The following is a 14,679-nucleotide window of genomic DNA, read 5'->3' as shown; positions in this document are numbered from 1 at the left end:
TTTGTTCTTCTGAAATGTTGACCCTTTTTTCAGGTGGAAAAGACCTCATGGGTCCATCCACAACGACAAGAGGGACGAGTAAGTAAACTGATTTCTTCTGGAACATAAGATCAGTCAGTCTGCAGTGTGGATTCAGCAGACGACAGAGTGAATTGATGAAGGCAGGAGGTCTGGAAGTGCTGGCTTGTGTCGCCATCTGGTGGCTGTGAGATGAAGTTCTGATGCCAACAAAAATCTTCCCCTTTGACTCTGTTGTTGTTATAGTTGCTCCAACCAAGATTAGAAATCATTGGGCCAAGGAATTATCATAAAAATAGAAGCAGAACTATAACTACAATATAAAAACACATATGATACATATGTGTGCCAAAGAGTGCATTGTGTTACATATTAAAGTCTGAAAGAATATTCCTGGGTAGCAAGACAACAACTAATTTTCCTCTGTTCCTCTGCTGAGATAGCAGAAACAGTCACAGCAGTACCTTCATCAGCAATAACGAACATCATCAGGTCGACTCTGGTGGTCTTCATGTTGATCCTTCTTCTTCTTCTCCTGAGTCTGTGGATGAGGTAAAACAATCAGAGTCCATCAGTTCAGTCATTTCTTCTTCAGACTTCCTTTAGTTTTAGTCTTGTGATTTTCATTATGTCAAATTGTTGTGTTTGTTGGACTCCATCCAATCCAGGAAGAAGAAAACTCTGAGCTCCACCACTGAAGCACATGAACCTGTAGAGACGATAGAGGTGAGAGAGAGAGGCCCTGCTGACCAAACTTCTCCTGTATCACAGTTACAAGAAGTCGGCTTTTAAATGCTCTGACAGTGAAGAAGGTGTGAAGTGAACTCATGTTTAAAATCCAACTTGCTGAGCAGAAGTCAGTCATGTGTTTGGTCGGACGAAGAAGTGAGTTTTGGATCAAATCTACCGATTTGCCGGTTTCACGAATGTGTCGTCTGTCCCCATCAGTTGGACTCTTGTCCAGCGTATGAGAACGTCTCAGACTTGACTGCAGCGCAGACAGAAGACACAGCAGCAGGAAGACGTGCTGTGAAGTCCAGTCAGCTTCGAGCCTCCTGCAGCCAATAAAACTTCAGATTTACAGTCTCAGTCACAAGTGAAAGTTTACACAAGTTTTGTGTGATTTTTGTTCAGCTGCAGGTGAACCAGAGGCGGGACTCACCTGATGGAAACAAAGCAGGACGACACTGAAGTATCAGAGTGGAGAGCGAGGCTGTGGAGGAGGTGGACACATTTACCTTCACCTCCAACAGTTTTCATGTTCAGGTTTCAGCAGCAGCAGCAGCAGCACAGACAGTCAGTAACAGTCAGTAACAGTCAGTAACAGCATGTGGCAGAAAGTTCAGAAGAATGTGGCAGCTTGAACTGAATCCTGTCCAGGTGTCAAACATGATTTATTGATCAGATCAGCTGATGATCAGGTGGTGTGTGACTGACTGACTTATAACTTCCTGCTTAAAGCATGTAAGCTTATTTTTGCCTGTAGAGTTTGTCATATCAGAGAAATTTTGACTGTAGATGTCATGAGAAATGTTCATTTGAAATGAAAAAACATAATAAATAAGTTTAGAAAAACCCTGATGAGCCTGTGGGTTTGCACCCGTCCTGGCTGACAAAGCCAATAACGTCTGTTCAAACACTGACAGATATAAAGATGGACGACGCGTTTTAACTTCCTCCCACTGCAGAAAAGTCAAATCTGCTGGATACGAGTGCTGCCATCTTGTGCTGATGGGGTCATCCACAGTCTGCGACTGCGCAGTCGTGATCGGGTGGCGGAGCCGCTGGTTGGAGTTCCCGTCCATCCACCCGCCTGAATGAATTTCAAGCAGCACTCAGCTGTCAGTGGTGACGTTTCACCTCCTTTTTAATCACATCAAATAACTAATTCAATCCAAACTTCCCAGGAAATAAAAATACTTCCGACACTGAGTTTGTACTTTTGTCAGGTCAGTGAGTTGTACTGCAGCCGGCCACCAGGGGGCGATCCAGATGTTTGGAGCTCTCATGTCGTCCATCCTCATATCCAGTCAATGGGTCAAGCAGAGACAGCGAACTGAAAGCATCACATTTCACTCCATGTACAGTTTGGATTTTCACACACTGAAGTCAAACATGAGAGCAGCAGTCGCACACTTTGATCCATGTTACACTGTCCAAGTATTCCTGTGTCTGATTCAAGTCAACAGGCAGCTTCCACAACAAGTGAAGGAGCTGCTGGACAAATCTGTAGGTGGGAACATTAGTGAGCCAAAAGGTTTGGATTTCAGCTTTTGTGTTGGTGTTTCACATTCTTATTTTATCTACCACACATTTAAGACAAATGACATTCAAATGTGTTTTCAGCTTTGGCTCATTCCTCACATTCTCACTTTGTAGGAGCTGCTGGATTATTGGTCTTTTGATTTGTTTGGTCTGGTTGCCACGGTGATATGCATGCTTTGGGTCACGTGAGCAGCGCAAATGACAGCCATAGGCTGCATGAGGGGCCAAATCAGCTGCACTGTGGGAGGAGAGAGGCGAGTTTGGTCGCTTTTGTCCCACACTCACAAACAGCGCACTTTTCCCATCATATGTGCGTGTGGAATCAGAAAGCCGCTGTAGCAGCCGTTTGGTTTCTCATTAAATGTCGTGAAACTTACCTGGACTCAGCGCGCTTCTCTGGAAGTGCAGCAGCGCGTCATACAGACCTACAGGACCTAATCTCTACGTCTCCAGAGACTTTAAAGGGACCGGGAAGTCGCAGTATTTGTCAACAGAAAGGCAGAAAGTGATCGCTCGCAGCGCAAAGGAATCAGCGAGACAAAGCGCCACATCATACATCTGTCATGGAGGACAGGTAAGCTCACCTGTGTGTGTGTGTGTGTGTGTGTGGAGAAGGAGTCCGGACTGCATCAGTGTCGAAGTGTCTCCGTGTGGAACATTTGAATGAAGGACTGCTGCTCGGATATGCGCTGTCTGTGCGTCATGTTTGCTCTGCGCTCTGAATGACGTCTGCACTTTGTCGCTTGTATATGCGAAGCTTTATGATGTTCAAGGAGGAACGCTGATGCTGCTTTGTTGAGATGAATTATTCTGATTTATTGTTCATTGTGGATGAATTGAAATGCAACGCTCTGCTGAAAACTGAATGAGACGTGGTTAAAATGAGTCAAACAAATGACGCTGCCTCGTGCTCTGACATGGAGTCTGGGAAAAGGCAAAGCAAACTCACTGAAAGGCTTGTGGTGTAATTTCTAAGTAAGCTGTGATGAGCTAAAGTTGTAGTATGCAATGCCATATGACAGCATGAAGTGGTCATGTTATGTTCTGGTTTTGACTGAAGAAAAAGCTCCAGCTGTTTTAAAAATGATGAATACTTTTAAATTGAATTATTCTTTACATAGCTCGCAAGTGTGACGGTGACGACATTCCTTGGCGCTGTGACCTGGTTTGACACATCCATAACACAGTTTATTGTCTTTTATGAATATTCGTCGTTCATCAAGGGATTTTTCTTTGAACTTTGTGCACTTGGACAGTTGATGCTTGTCGTCTTTGCACCACATGCAGACAGGCTTTTCTTTTCCATTGTTTGATCTGAAGTTTTCAATGTTTGCATTGGTTTGAGTGCTGAAGACGCTTACTTTACTTCCCTTTGTATCATTTGTGCTTCTTCTGCTATAGGCTGAGCTCGACGAGTGCAGAGCATGCAGGGAAGTGATTGGGTTACATGCTATCTCAGCTTCTACTGACACAAATGTGGCAAAGTCTTCAAAAGTGGGGAAGTCTAAACCTTCCATGAGGACCATTGAAACCCGACGGTTCCAACGGACTGCTAGCCAATCAGGAATTTTCAGTGTTAGCTTTTGGTTTTCTTCACAATCATTCAGTATTTCTAAACCTTTCACATGAGGCATGGCTTGGTGACAAGCATTTAGGAAATCAGAAAAGGCCCTTAATCCTTCAGCATCTTTAGCATGTACCTTTGGCCATTTTGATAGCTTGTCCCTGAAGGCCCTTGGGATAACAAATGGCTGTCCGTAGCGTTGATTGAGCTTATTCCATGCATCTCTGTATGCTTCATCATCATTTCTATAAAAGATGTCTTCAATACATTTGTGAGCAGGACCACTGACATGTTTCTTTAAATAATAAAGTTTGTCAGCTGATGAGATACCTTTTTTATCCATCAGTGACATGAATGAAGCTCTCCATTCAATGTAGTGGATAGGGTCTCCACTAAACACTGTGGGCATTGGCATGGGGAGTCTGTTGATGGTTATGCTGTCTTGTATCGCTTGGGCTAGAGAGGAGATATCAGTGGAGGGATTTGGTGGAACAATGGAAGGGTCTTATACACAATACACAAAGTGAGTGGCAGGGTTATGTCTGTTGTATATACTGTCTATTTGCTGTAAGGGCTGACTGTCAGTTTCCTGTCTGATTTCTCTGTCATAGATTTCCAGTCTGACACGTGCAACCACTATGTCCCTTTCTGCTTGTAAACGTTCTAATTCAGACTCCATCATTATTATTTTATCCTTTTGTTTTCTTTCTTCCTCCATTAGTTTACATTGAGCCTCCTTTGCAGCGAGCTCTGCGGCGGCTTCAGCCCTCTTTGCAGTCAGGATTGATGTTTCAGATAAGTGACTGCTAGCAGACTGAGAAGCAGTCCCATATACGGAGTGGGCATAGTCATGCTCGTGTAGCTGACGGAGTTTGCGCCTTTCACGTTCTGCATCAAAGCAATCATCTATTCCAGATATGCGTTCATTGATTGTTTTCATAATGTCTCTGGTGACAGCCTCACAAGCATCTATTCTGCGTCTCAGATCAGTGGTTGGTATGACACCATGTCTTATTTCATTGTAAGCTTTCAGAATGTCATCTTTTCCATTTTCAGTGGTGTCTGCCATGTTAGCCAGTTCCATATCTGAAGCGTTTTTCTTTAAGTCTTCTTTGGCAGATCTGATTTGAACTTTCCATTGTTCATAAAGACTAAGCAATCTCCTTTCCTTTTCACTCTGTTCCTCCTTTTGATAGCCAAGAAATGTCTCAGTGGGCACACTTTTGCGTTCTGAATGTCGTAATGACCTTAATTCTTCAGTGTAATCTATTTTGTGTTGAAGCTCAACTAGTTGTATCTTTTTCATTTCAGTTAGTTCCTTTAATTCCTGCTTTGACGAGCCTTCTTCATCCTTTTGATTTAGCAAGCCTTTACCTTCATCAATTTCTGTTTGTAATTGATTCATCTGTTCATTAACCGTCACTTCACGACGCGTTGCTGCAGCGCTGCTCTGTGTCTTGCCGTGCCGTTAATCGTTGAGTTCACAGACGGTCGATTGCTGGGTGAAGTTCTCCCTGTAGCACACCCTCCGACAGATGGTGAGAGACTCGACTGATGGTTTTAAGGTTTATTGCCGATCCATAAACCAGCTCTATGAACCAACGTGAGAACGATCACATCTCCGTTTCCACCTCTGTCCACAATAAACGGTTAACACCCACAGTACGTTTCAATCAAAGAGTTTACATATAAAGTGTATATACATGTATAACAAACAATCAGTTAATTCAGAAATAATTAAAAATCAACACACACCAACCTTGTGCCTCCTCGGGGGGTTGCAATAATCAATTCAGATGTTGTGTCGTTTCTGTTTTGCTGTCTTAAAAAGTTTTCTCCTGTAACTTACTTTTCTCGTTTGCCGTTAATTCCTTCTTATCCCAACAGCTGTTTGGTTTCCCCGGCAACGACACACAAGGAGTCAGTGCGATGTAGTGATTTTCAAAATAAAATCTCTCTATTTACAAAACAACCGTTAACTCAATAACGGGCGTAACATATAATTACATTTTTTACATACATACATACATTACACACACAAAACAAGAAACAGCAAATACAAAACAAAAGAAATGGGTTTGCTATACTGACTGAACCTTATAACTTACAAAAGTAGTTTTTTGCCTCATTTCGTCCACTGGCGATGCTCCGTCTGGATTGAAATGGCCTCCTTTCCAAGTGAAACGCGCCAATCTTTGACTTGTAGGGTTGTCCTCGGCCATTTTGCAGGGGCTACAATTGAACCAACTCAACAATCTGAGTGACCCAGACTGTTCTAATTTAACTGAGGAGTTGACAATATTCATACTTAATATTTCAAGTTGGCCCAATGATTTAGATACTTTTAGTTGGACTGACTAAGGAAAAAGAGTTGAGGAAACAAAAAACCCAAATTCATTTTTACAGTGAAGTTCCTTGGGGTAATAATGGATGACAAAATAAACTGGAAACCTCACATAAAGCATGTACAAAGCAAACTGGAGCAAAAGGAGCATTTCTGTTCTGAGCAAAGTAAAACACATTCTGGACCACATGTCACTCCACATTCTCTACTGTTCAATGATTTGATCATATTTACATTACTGTGCAGTGGTTTGGGGCAATACTTACAAATGTACAATACAAGCACTATCCATACTGCAAAAAACAGCCATAAGAATAATTCATAATGCTGGTTATAGGGATCACACCAATTCATTATTGTTACAGTCAGGATTATTACAATTCACTGACCTGGTTAATTTTCACAAAATAAAAACAAAAAAGAGATCCCAATTTATGACGGTGATCCATGAAAACATCACACGTTCATCACACGTTCTTCCCAGCCAACCTCTTCCTCTGAATGCTCTCCTGCACTTCCTCCACCACCACCAGGTCTCCTTGTGGTCTTTCCCCCTTCCAGGTGACACCCCTCGTACCTTCCTACCTGTCTCCCTGATCACTTTAGCTGTAGTTACCCAGTCGCTTTTGGGTTTTGAAGAGTTTGTCAGCCATGTTGGCCCTCAGTGTGAACTCACATCCTGAACTTAATCTGGACCTCCAGTACTTATTGAATCAAATGTCCAATGCAAAGATGTTAACATGCAAACAGTCTCAACAATACGTTCTGAAAATGAAGTCAATCCTATTGTCTGTGTCAGAGACTCAAACAGCCCCAAATCTCACCTGAAAATGATCACCTGAACAAACCAACATTTTCCTCTCCAGGGCTGTTTGAATGATTTCACTAGAATTCCATTTTAACTGAGATCCCAAACATGTTTTTGGATGAAAACTGGTCAAAATGACTCACTCACATGTCAATCCTCAGGATTTTATGTAGACATAGAATAGTTATGCTAATGGAGTCCAACTGAAACTTTCATCTATTTATTTATTTTCCTCCTCTTCTCCTCCCCAAAGCACAAATAATATGGGCTGATAAGACTTTGTACGTGTATTTAAATACACGTGTGTGTACTTGGGTGCATGCGTATGTATACATGTGTGGATTTTGTTTGTTTAAAAGACGACTCAGCCCCCTGTGGTCCTTGTTTTGCGTGGGTTTGCATACAGTTTGTATCACTTTTGTTTTATAAGGAAAGTTAAAAGTTAATACAAAGTAAACGGCAAAACAACCCAAAACACAGAATTAAAAACAGATAAAATTCTTGTTTCTCTACTGCCATCCATGAGAGAGACAAAGCCTGGTCCAAGGTTAGACCCAGAGGTGAGCAACAAAGAAATATCTGATCTGGATTTGGCCTTCCTCTCTCTGATTAGGAAGACCAAATCATCTTATTATCAGTCAACTTTCTCTGCCTGTGACAGAACCACTAAATTGGGGAACACAATAGCATCTCTTAAGAGCTCATCTTGGTCACACCTCCCTCCTCAAATCAAAGAAAGACGTGGACATATCACAGACAGACCATCAATCACCATTTCCGCTCTTCTGGTCTTTAATTTGATGTGGTTCCAGATCCCCCATCTGTCCACCAGATGGAGTCCAAACTGTCTCAGCTCCTGTTGACTCCACATCAGAGGTATCAGAAGCTCTCTGTAGATTAAAATCTGCCAAACTGCTGGTGCAGATAATCTTGGCCTGTATCTTCTTTGTCTAAGCATCCCCCTAATCTGTCCATACTGGGCACAAAATGTTTGTAACAGACATTATTCCTGCTTCGTGGAGCAGCACTACAGTAAGTGGTGATATCTGGAATCTTAACAGCTACTGTCCAATATCTAAAGTGCCTGTCTCACCAAAACTCCTAGAATCACTGGTTAAATGTCAGGTGGGCTCCTTTATTGACTCACTAAACACACTACAGCCACAGCAGTCTGCTTTAACTGGTCACAGCACAATAACAGCTGCAGTCTCAGTCAGTTAATCTGATCCCTGATACAAACGGCACCAGGAGTTTATCCACTCATGTGTTTTTGTTTCAGTCTGTCTGTGTGAAGCATCAAACTGTCTGTCTCTTTGTCATGTCTGTCTCTGTTTAGGTGAACAGAGTGGAGTGTGTGAGTTCACTGAACGCTCCTCACTAATATGGCGCCATCTGGTGGAACAATGTAGGTATTGCACTGTGCCATGACTGCATGTGTCTTTAATATGCAGGTGAGACTTGGCTTCTGTTTAGCAGCTAAACACATCCTGTGTGTGTGTGTGTGTGTGTGTGTGTGTGTGTGTGTGTGTCCTTTGTGAGGATCTTCAGAATGACAAACGAGTGAAGGAAAGTTTCAGCCATAAAAACAACCAGAAAATTGTCAGTCAATTAAAAAATAAAGAAGAAAATCAAACAGAAAAGTATTGAACTGTACTGTTTTAAAGGTCTGTAACTGCAGTTGGACACAACGCAGAGTCTTCAGGATCTCTTGGACCTCAGCAAGTTTATTTATGAAAGACAACATGTGAAACTCTAACAGTAACTGTTACAACTTCAGTCAATGTCTGCAACCCAGCAGAAAACACACAGAGAGGAAAAGAAATGTAGAAAATGACAAATCATAAAAGGTGACTGACTGTCTGTCCCCACTGCTGCATGAAAGACATGGAGGACCTTGGACAGCTCCAGGATCAAGGTCCTGATTCAGTATCTGTGATGTTACACTGTCCTCTAGTGGTGAAGTTTGTGTGTCACAGTCAGGCTTCATCACTCTGAGTGCTCCCTCCACTGTCTGCTTTAAAGGCTCAGTCCACCCAAATGACAAAGTACAAATTACATGTGATTCATTTCCTGTCTTTATTTTAATCCCAGTTTACATCTCTGCACTCAGTTTGTCCAACTGAAGCACCTAAACAGCCCAAAGGCATTAAAACGTCTTCTGATTAACATCATTATATCAGCATTGTGTGTCCATGCCGGATCCTCCCAGTCCTCTTGCTGATGTGTGTCACATGTTCATGTTTTGTTAACAGAAACTAACACCTTTAGAGTTTGTAACACAGCGCAGCTTTGTTGTGAAGTGGGCGTTTACTGGCACTTGGCTCGTCATGTATGTTAATAATCTAAAGAGGAAGGAAACGAAGCCGCTCAACAGCCTCACATCTGCCTTCTGCTTACTGACCGTAGAGGAAAGACGTCTTTAAGGACGACGACCTTCTTCAGAGTAAGTAGAATTATTTATTGATGTGACTGATACTGTGGACCTCCTGTGTACTTATTATTTCATCTGCTGACATGTTTTATTGTGTGTGAAGCCTCACAGAGAGATGAGAGGAGCAGCTATGAGTTTAAGTGCAGCAGCCAGTGGATTTGTTGTCTTCCTCCTCTCTGTGTCAGGTACTGTATATCTACAGTTACATTCACTGCATTCAAAGAGGGGAATGTGGCAACATGTGGGCTGAAGCTCACATGTGGAAATCAGTGGATCAGAGTTGTGTGAAGGGAAAACTTCCCAGAAACACTTTGGATCATTTCTGTTTGATTTTGTGTCAGTTGTAATGAATATCAGGAAGATGTTCTGCTGTGTTGGCCAACATGTGTTGCTGTTGTCTTTTGCATAAAGTAGCTGTGTGCTAAACACTTTGACATGCTGTGAAGTGAGAATATTGTGGCTTTTATTCCTAACTGTTTCCTCCTCAGCCTGTTTCATTTGCTCTAAAGCCGACCCTGCTTGTAGAAGCTGCAGCTCTCGTGGAGGACGATTAGTTTCTCTCTGCAGCTTCTTTTATGACAGTGAAGTTTTTTGGAGGGATGTTGGTCTCACAGTGAAGTCGCCACATACTGACTGAACGGCTCTCATATTATCATACGTCTGCACCAAACCCTGCTAGTTCATGTTGTGCTGTCTGACCTCAGTGTGATGTTTCCACCCTCAGAGCTGACGGTTGTTTCAACTTTTATTTTTATGCCAAAGTTTGCTGCTGAAAACAGATTTTCACACCTCAGTGTTCTGCTTTTCTTTTTAGTCTTCACACGTCAGTCAGCAGCAGCCTGAGCACAGAGTGAACAGAGAGAGAACTAACCAAGACAAACACAGACTCTCTCATAATGAATATTTGTCCTCTTATCCTGGTCAGTAAAGCACATTAAAGGTCACAGGTCCAATACATTCCTGTTGACTTGACTGCACCTTCAGACTGGATGATGTCCTGCCTCAGTGCACACAGAGATGAAGTGTAGGAAGCATGTGTACATCTTCCACTCTTCCTCTGCACTGACTGTGTAGAAGTGAGCAAACACTTTGTGTTTGGACTTCTGTCTCTTTGTGGTCCCTCTGGTTTCATTCAGGAATAACATCCAAAAAGTCATCAAACATTATTTGTAACAGGAGTCAGAGAATCAAACAGGAAGTTAACTGAAGTTCCTCATTTTGATTGTGACTCCTGATGTGCTCTGTGTTACAGTGGTACAGGGTCAGGATGGCTGGGCAGTGACTTACACTCCTACTGAGATCTGTGCCTTAAGAGGATCAACAGTGGACATGAGATGCACCTACAAATACCCATCCAGGATGAATGGCCTGAACACCACCGTTGAGAGAAAATTCTGGCATACTTTATCACAGGGTAACGAACCTGTGGATCTGACAACAGACCCACAGTATTCAGGTCGTGTGGATGTTCAGTGTGGTGACAACGACTGCACTCTGAGAATCACAGACCTGAGAGAGAGCGACTCAGCTGAGTACAAGTTCAGGTTCATAACAAACCAACCTGGTGGCAGATATTCTGGTTCACCTGGAGTCACTTTGTCTGTCACAGGTGACATTTTCATTCTTATGTTAATTATTTCCAAATATTCAACATCTAGAAAACAGTGATATAAATGTGTTGTGTGTGTTCACAGTTTTGTCTAAACTAACTCTCCTGTTTCTTCTTCACAGATCCAGATCTGCAGGTGCAGGTGACAACATATTCATCTTCTTCCTGGGCTGAGCTGACGTGTCACAGCAGTTGTCGTCTACCTGCTCGTCCTTCCTTCGTCTGGTACAAAAATGGAGACAAAATTCAGACACAAACATCTTCTTCTTATTCAGTCGACTTTGGTGATGCAGACAGTTATTCCTGTGCTGTAGCAGGACATGAGGATTCCCCCTCTCCTCCAGTGTGTGAGTGTCCTATAAAGTCTTCACTAACACACTAGTGGACCCTTATGACTCCATGTGTTTTAATATGGAGACCCTCATTGTGACTGTTCACACAATTGTTTTATCTTTCAGGTGTTCGTGGTCAATCCTGCAACAAAGTGACGTACGCTGACAGACACATCTGTGCTGTCAAAGGCTCATCAGTGGACATTTCTTGCAGTTACAACAGTTACAACAGATACATCAGTCACGTTTATCCTGTTACATCTAAATTGTGGTCCAGTCCTGGACGTAGTCTCCAGTGGCAGAGTCCCTCACAGCTGGACTCTCAGCGTCGTGTTCAGGTCCTTGATGAAGGTGGAGGACGCTCCACTCTGAGAATCAGTGACCTGAGAGAGAGCGACTCAGCTGAGTATCGCTTCACATTCACAGCAGGAAGCTTTGAATGGGGGAGGAGTTTACCTGCTACAACTCTGACTGTCACAGGTACTGATGAACTCAAAGTGATGTAAACACACCAACACAGTGTCACGCCGTGTAGCTTTTGCTTATGTTTTGTCTGTTGATTTTTGATCCAGGTGTCATGTTTCATGTGTGTCTTTGTTTCCATGTGTTATGTTCCAGGTGTTTGTCATGTCCTGTTTTATTTTGAAAGTGTCACTTCCCCTGTGTGTCTGTTTTCATGTAACTTTGGTTTATCTTCTTTGCTTTCTCCTCCCTTAATGTGTTTCACTTGTCTCTTGTTATGTTGTCTCTTTAGTCCTCGTCTTCCCCGTCAGTCTTTGTCAGGTTGTTGTTTTGTCTTCTTGTCAGGAATTGTTTGTCATGCCAGGATTGTCTTTGTCTCGTCTCACCAGGATTTTTCCTCACAGCTTTTTGTACTTTTTTGTTGATCCTTGCCACAGTAAGTGTGTGCCTGCTTTGAGTTTCTTTTCTCAAAATAAAAGAATGTTGTTCTGGACCTCTGCCTGCCTGCCCTTTTGACTCTGCATCGGGGTTCAGCTCTCTATGTCAGCCACGCTGCTCCTTTTTGACACACAGGACATTTAAAGTCACAGAACGTGTCAGTAATGATCGATCATCATGTGAAAACAGTGATATAAATGTGTTGTGTGTGTTCACAGTTTTGTCTGAACTAACTCTCCTGTTTCTTCTTCACAGATCCAGATCTGCAGGTGCAGGTGACAACATATTCATCTTCTTCCTGGGCTGAGCTGACGTGTCACAGCAGTTGTCGTCTACCTGCTCGTCCTTCCTTCGTCTGGTACAAAAATGGAGAGAAAATTGAGACACAAACATCTTCTTCTTATTCAGGATACTTTGGTGATGCAGACAGTTATTCCTGTGCTGTAGCAGGACATGAGGATTCCCCCTCTCCTCCAGTGTGTGAGTGTCCTATAAAGTCTTCACTAACACACTAGTGGACCCTTATGACTCCATGTGTTTTAATATGGAGACCCTCATTGTGACTGTTCACACAATTGTTTTATCTTTCAGATGTTCGTGGTCAATCCTGCAACAAAGTGACGTACGCTGACAGACGCATCTGTGCTGTCAAAGGCTCATCAGTGGACATTTCTTGCACTTACAACAGTGTCGTTTATCCTGTTACATCTAAATTGTGGTTCAGTTCTGGACGTAGTCTCCAGTGGCAGAGTCCCTCACAGCTGGACTTTCAGCGTCGTGTTCAGGTCCTTGATGAAGGTGGACGACGCTCCACTCTGAGAATCAGTGACCTGAGAGAGAGCGACTCAGCTGAGTATCGCTTCACATTCACAGCAGGAAGCTTTGAATGGGGGAGGAGTTTACCTGCTACAACTCTGACTGTCACAGGTACTGATGAACTCAAAGTGATGTAAACACACCAACACAGGACATTTAAAGTCACAGAACATGTCAGGAATGATCCATCATCATGAGTTTGTGTACTTCCTGTTGTGCAGTACTACTACTTATAGAAAGTGTAACTGCTGTGTTGACATGTATGTACATCTACCATGGATTTCTTTCAGAGCCAGTGATTGTAATCTTGTTTAATGTTCTCATATCCAGATGTGCAGGTTCAGGTGAGCAGAATATCAGTCAGTCAGTCTTATACTGAGGCAGAGCTGAAGTGTCACAGCAGCTGCAGTCCAGCAGCTCGTCTTTCCTACGTCTGGTTCAGGAATGGAACGAAAATCTCAGGGGTGGAAACGTCTTCTTATAAAGATGGCTTTTATGTGGGAGACGTCGTCTCTTGTGCTCTGAAAGGACATGAGGATTACGTCTCTGCCTCAGTGTGTGAGTTTACTCCACTGTGTCAGGACAACAAACACAGACACACACAAAGAATTATTTCTAAAACATTATGACACAAACACCAAGCTAAAGTGCTAAAGTATGAGGTCCATAAGAAAAACAATATTTAGATATATGTTGTAATACAGTATTTGAATTCTTTTGAATTTGATGCCTGTAACACGTTTCCAACAAGTTGGTTTGTTGGCAAAGAAAGACTTCCTTGTAACTGTAACTTAAATGAGAGGCCTGTCAGGACAGACAGACTGAGCAAACAGGACCTGGACACTGCCAGCATGTATAGAGAAGAATGTGTGGAGTTGTTGACAATAACAAATTCTTAACGGCTTGTTATGGTCACTTCTCACCATCAGGAGTCCAAACAAAGACAGATCCAGGATCAGAACTCTGGACAGCCGCAGGGATAAATACAAATAAACTCAGAGAAGACATTTAAATTAAAATAGTCAGTGGTCTGATAACATGTTGTCAACTTTGACTAATGCATGTTCATATGTTCTCCAGATGGTCCAAAGCTTCCCTCTGTGTCAGTGAGTCCCTCTGCTGAGATAGTGGAGGGCAGTTCAGTGACTCTGAGCTGCAGCAGTGATGCTAACCCAGCAGCTAATTACACCTGGTACAAAACTAATGGAAATGGAGTCAGTTTTAAATCCCAGCTTGTCTTCAGGTCCATCCAGTCCTCTGACTCTGGACAGTATTACTGTACAGCTGAGAACGAGCTGGGGAGGACGACGTCTGAGTCCATCTCTGTGGATGTGAAATGTGAGTGAAACAGTTTGTTTAAAAACAACAAACATCCTGAATGTGTTCAGCCTTTGCAGGAGAAGAAGCAGAACGAGAAGTTTTACTGTTTAGGTCCACTTTCTTCAGCTCTGCTTGCTTCACATCCATTTGTCAGACCACATTCAGTCTAAAATGCTGACACACAAAGCAACAATATGAGTCAAATCAAATCATTTATCTCCTCCAGATGGTCCAAAGCTTCCCTCTGTGTCAGTGAGTCCCTCTGCTGAGAT

At 42.7% G+C, this 14,679-nt stretch overlaps 1 protein-coding gene and 1 long non-coding RNA gene across 7 annotated transcripts in view; both read left to right on the top strand.

The window, feature by feature from the left end:
• Positions 1-14,679, top strand: part of LOC124050932 (titin-like) — a 226,840-nt gene that overhangs the window by 107,694 nt on the left and 104,467 nt on the right. For all 5 annotated transcript variants that reach the window (XM_046373922.1, XM_046373954.1, XM_046373948.1 and 2 more), the window contains exon 24: positions 10,862-11,039. In XM_046373922.1, coding sequence (XP_046229878.1) covers positions 10,862-11,039 — 178 coding nt within the window. The remainder of the gene's footprint in view (positions 1-10,861; positions 11,040-14,679) is intronic.
• LOC124051102 lies at positions 7,859-10,829 on the top strand. 2 transcript variants are annotated; one of them, XR_006841758.1, is made up of 3 exons: positions 7,859-8,404; positions 9,406-9,615; positions 10,683-10,829. It is a non-coding gene; the product is annotated as an uncharacterized LOC124051102 (long non-coding RNA). The 2 variants fall into 2 exon arrangements; XR_006841754.1 differs by lacking the exon at positions 7,859-8,404 and having other exon boundaries at positions 8,922-9,442; positions 9,534-9,615.

This window comes from Scatophagus argus, chromosome 2, assembly GCF_020382885.2.
Source record: "Scatophagus argus isolate fScaArg1 chromosome 2, fScaArg1.pri, whole genome shotgun sequence".
NCBI lineage: Eukaryota > Metazoa > Chordata > Actinopteri > Scatophagidae > Scatophagus > Scatophagus argus.
Note: the sequence above shows the minus strand (reverse complement) of the source record. Positions and strands in the feature narration are given on the sequence as shown.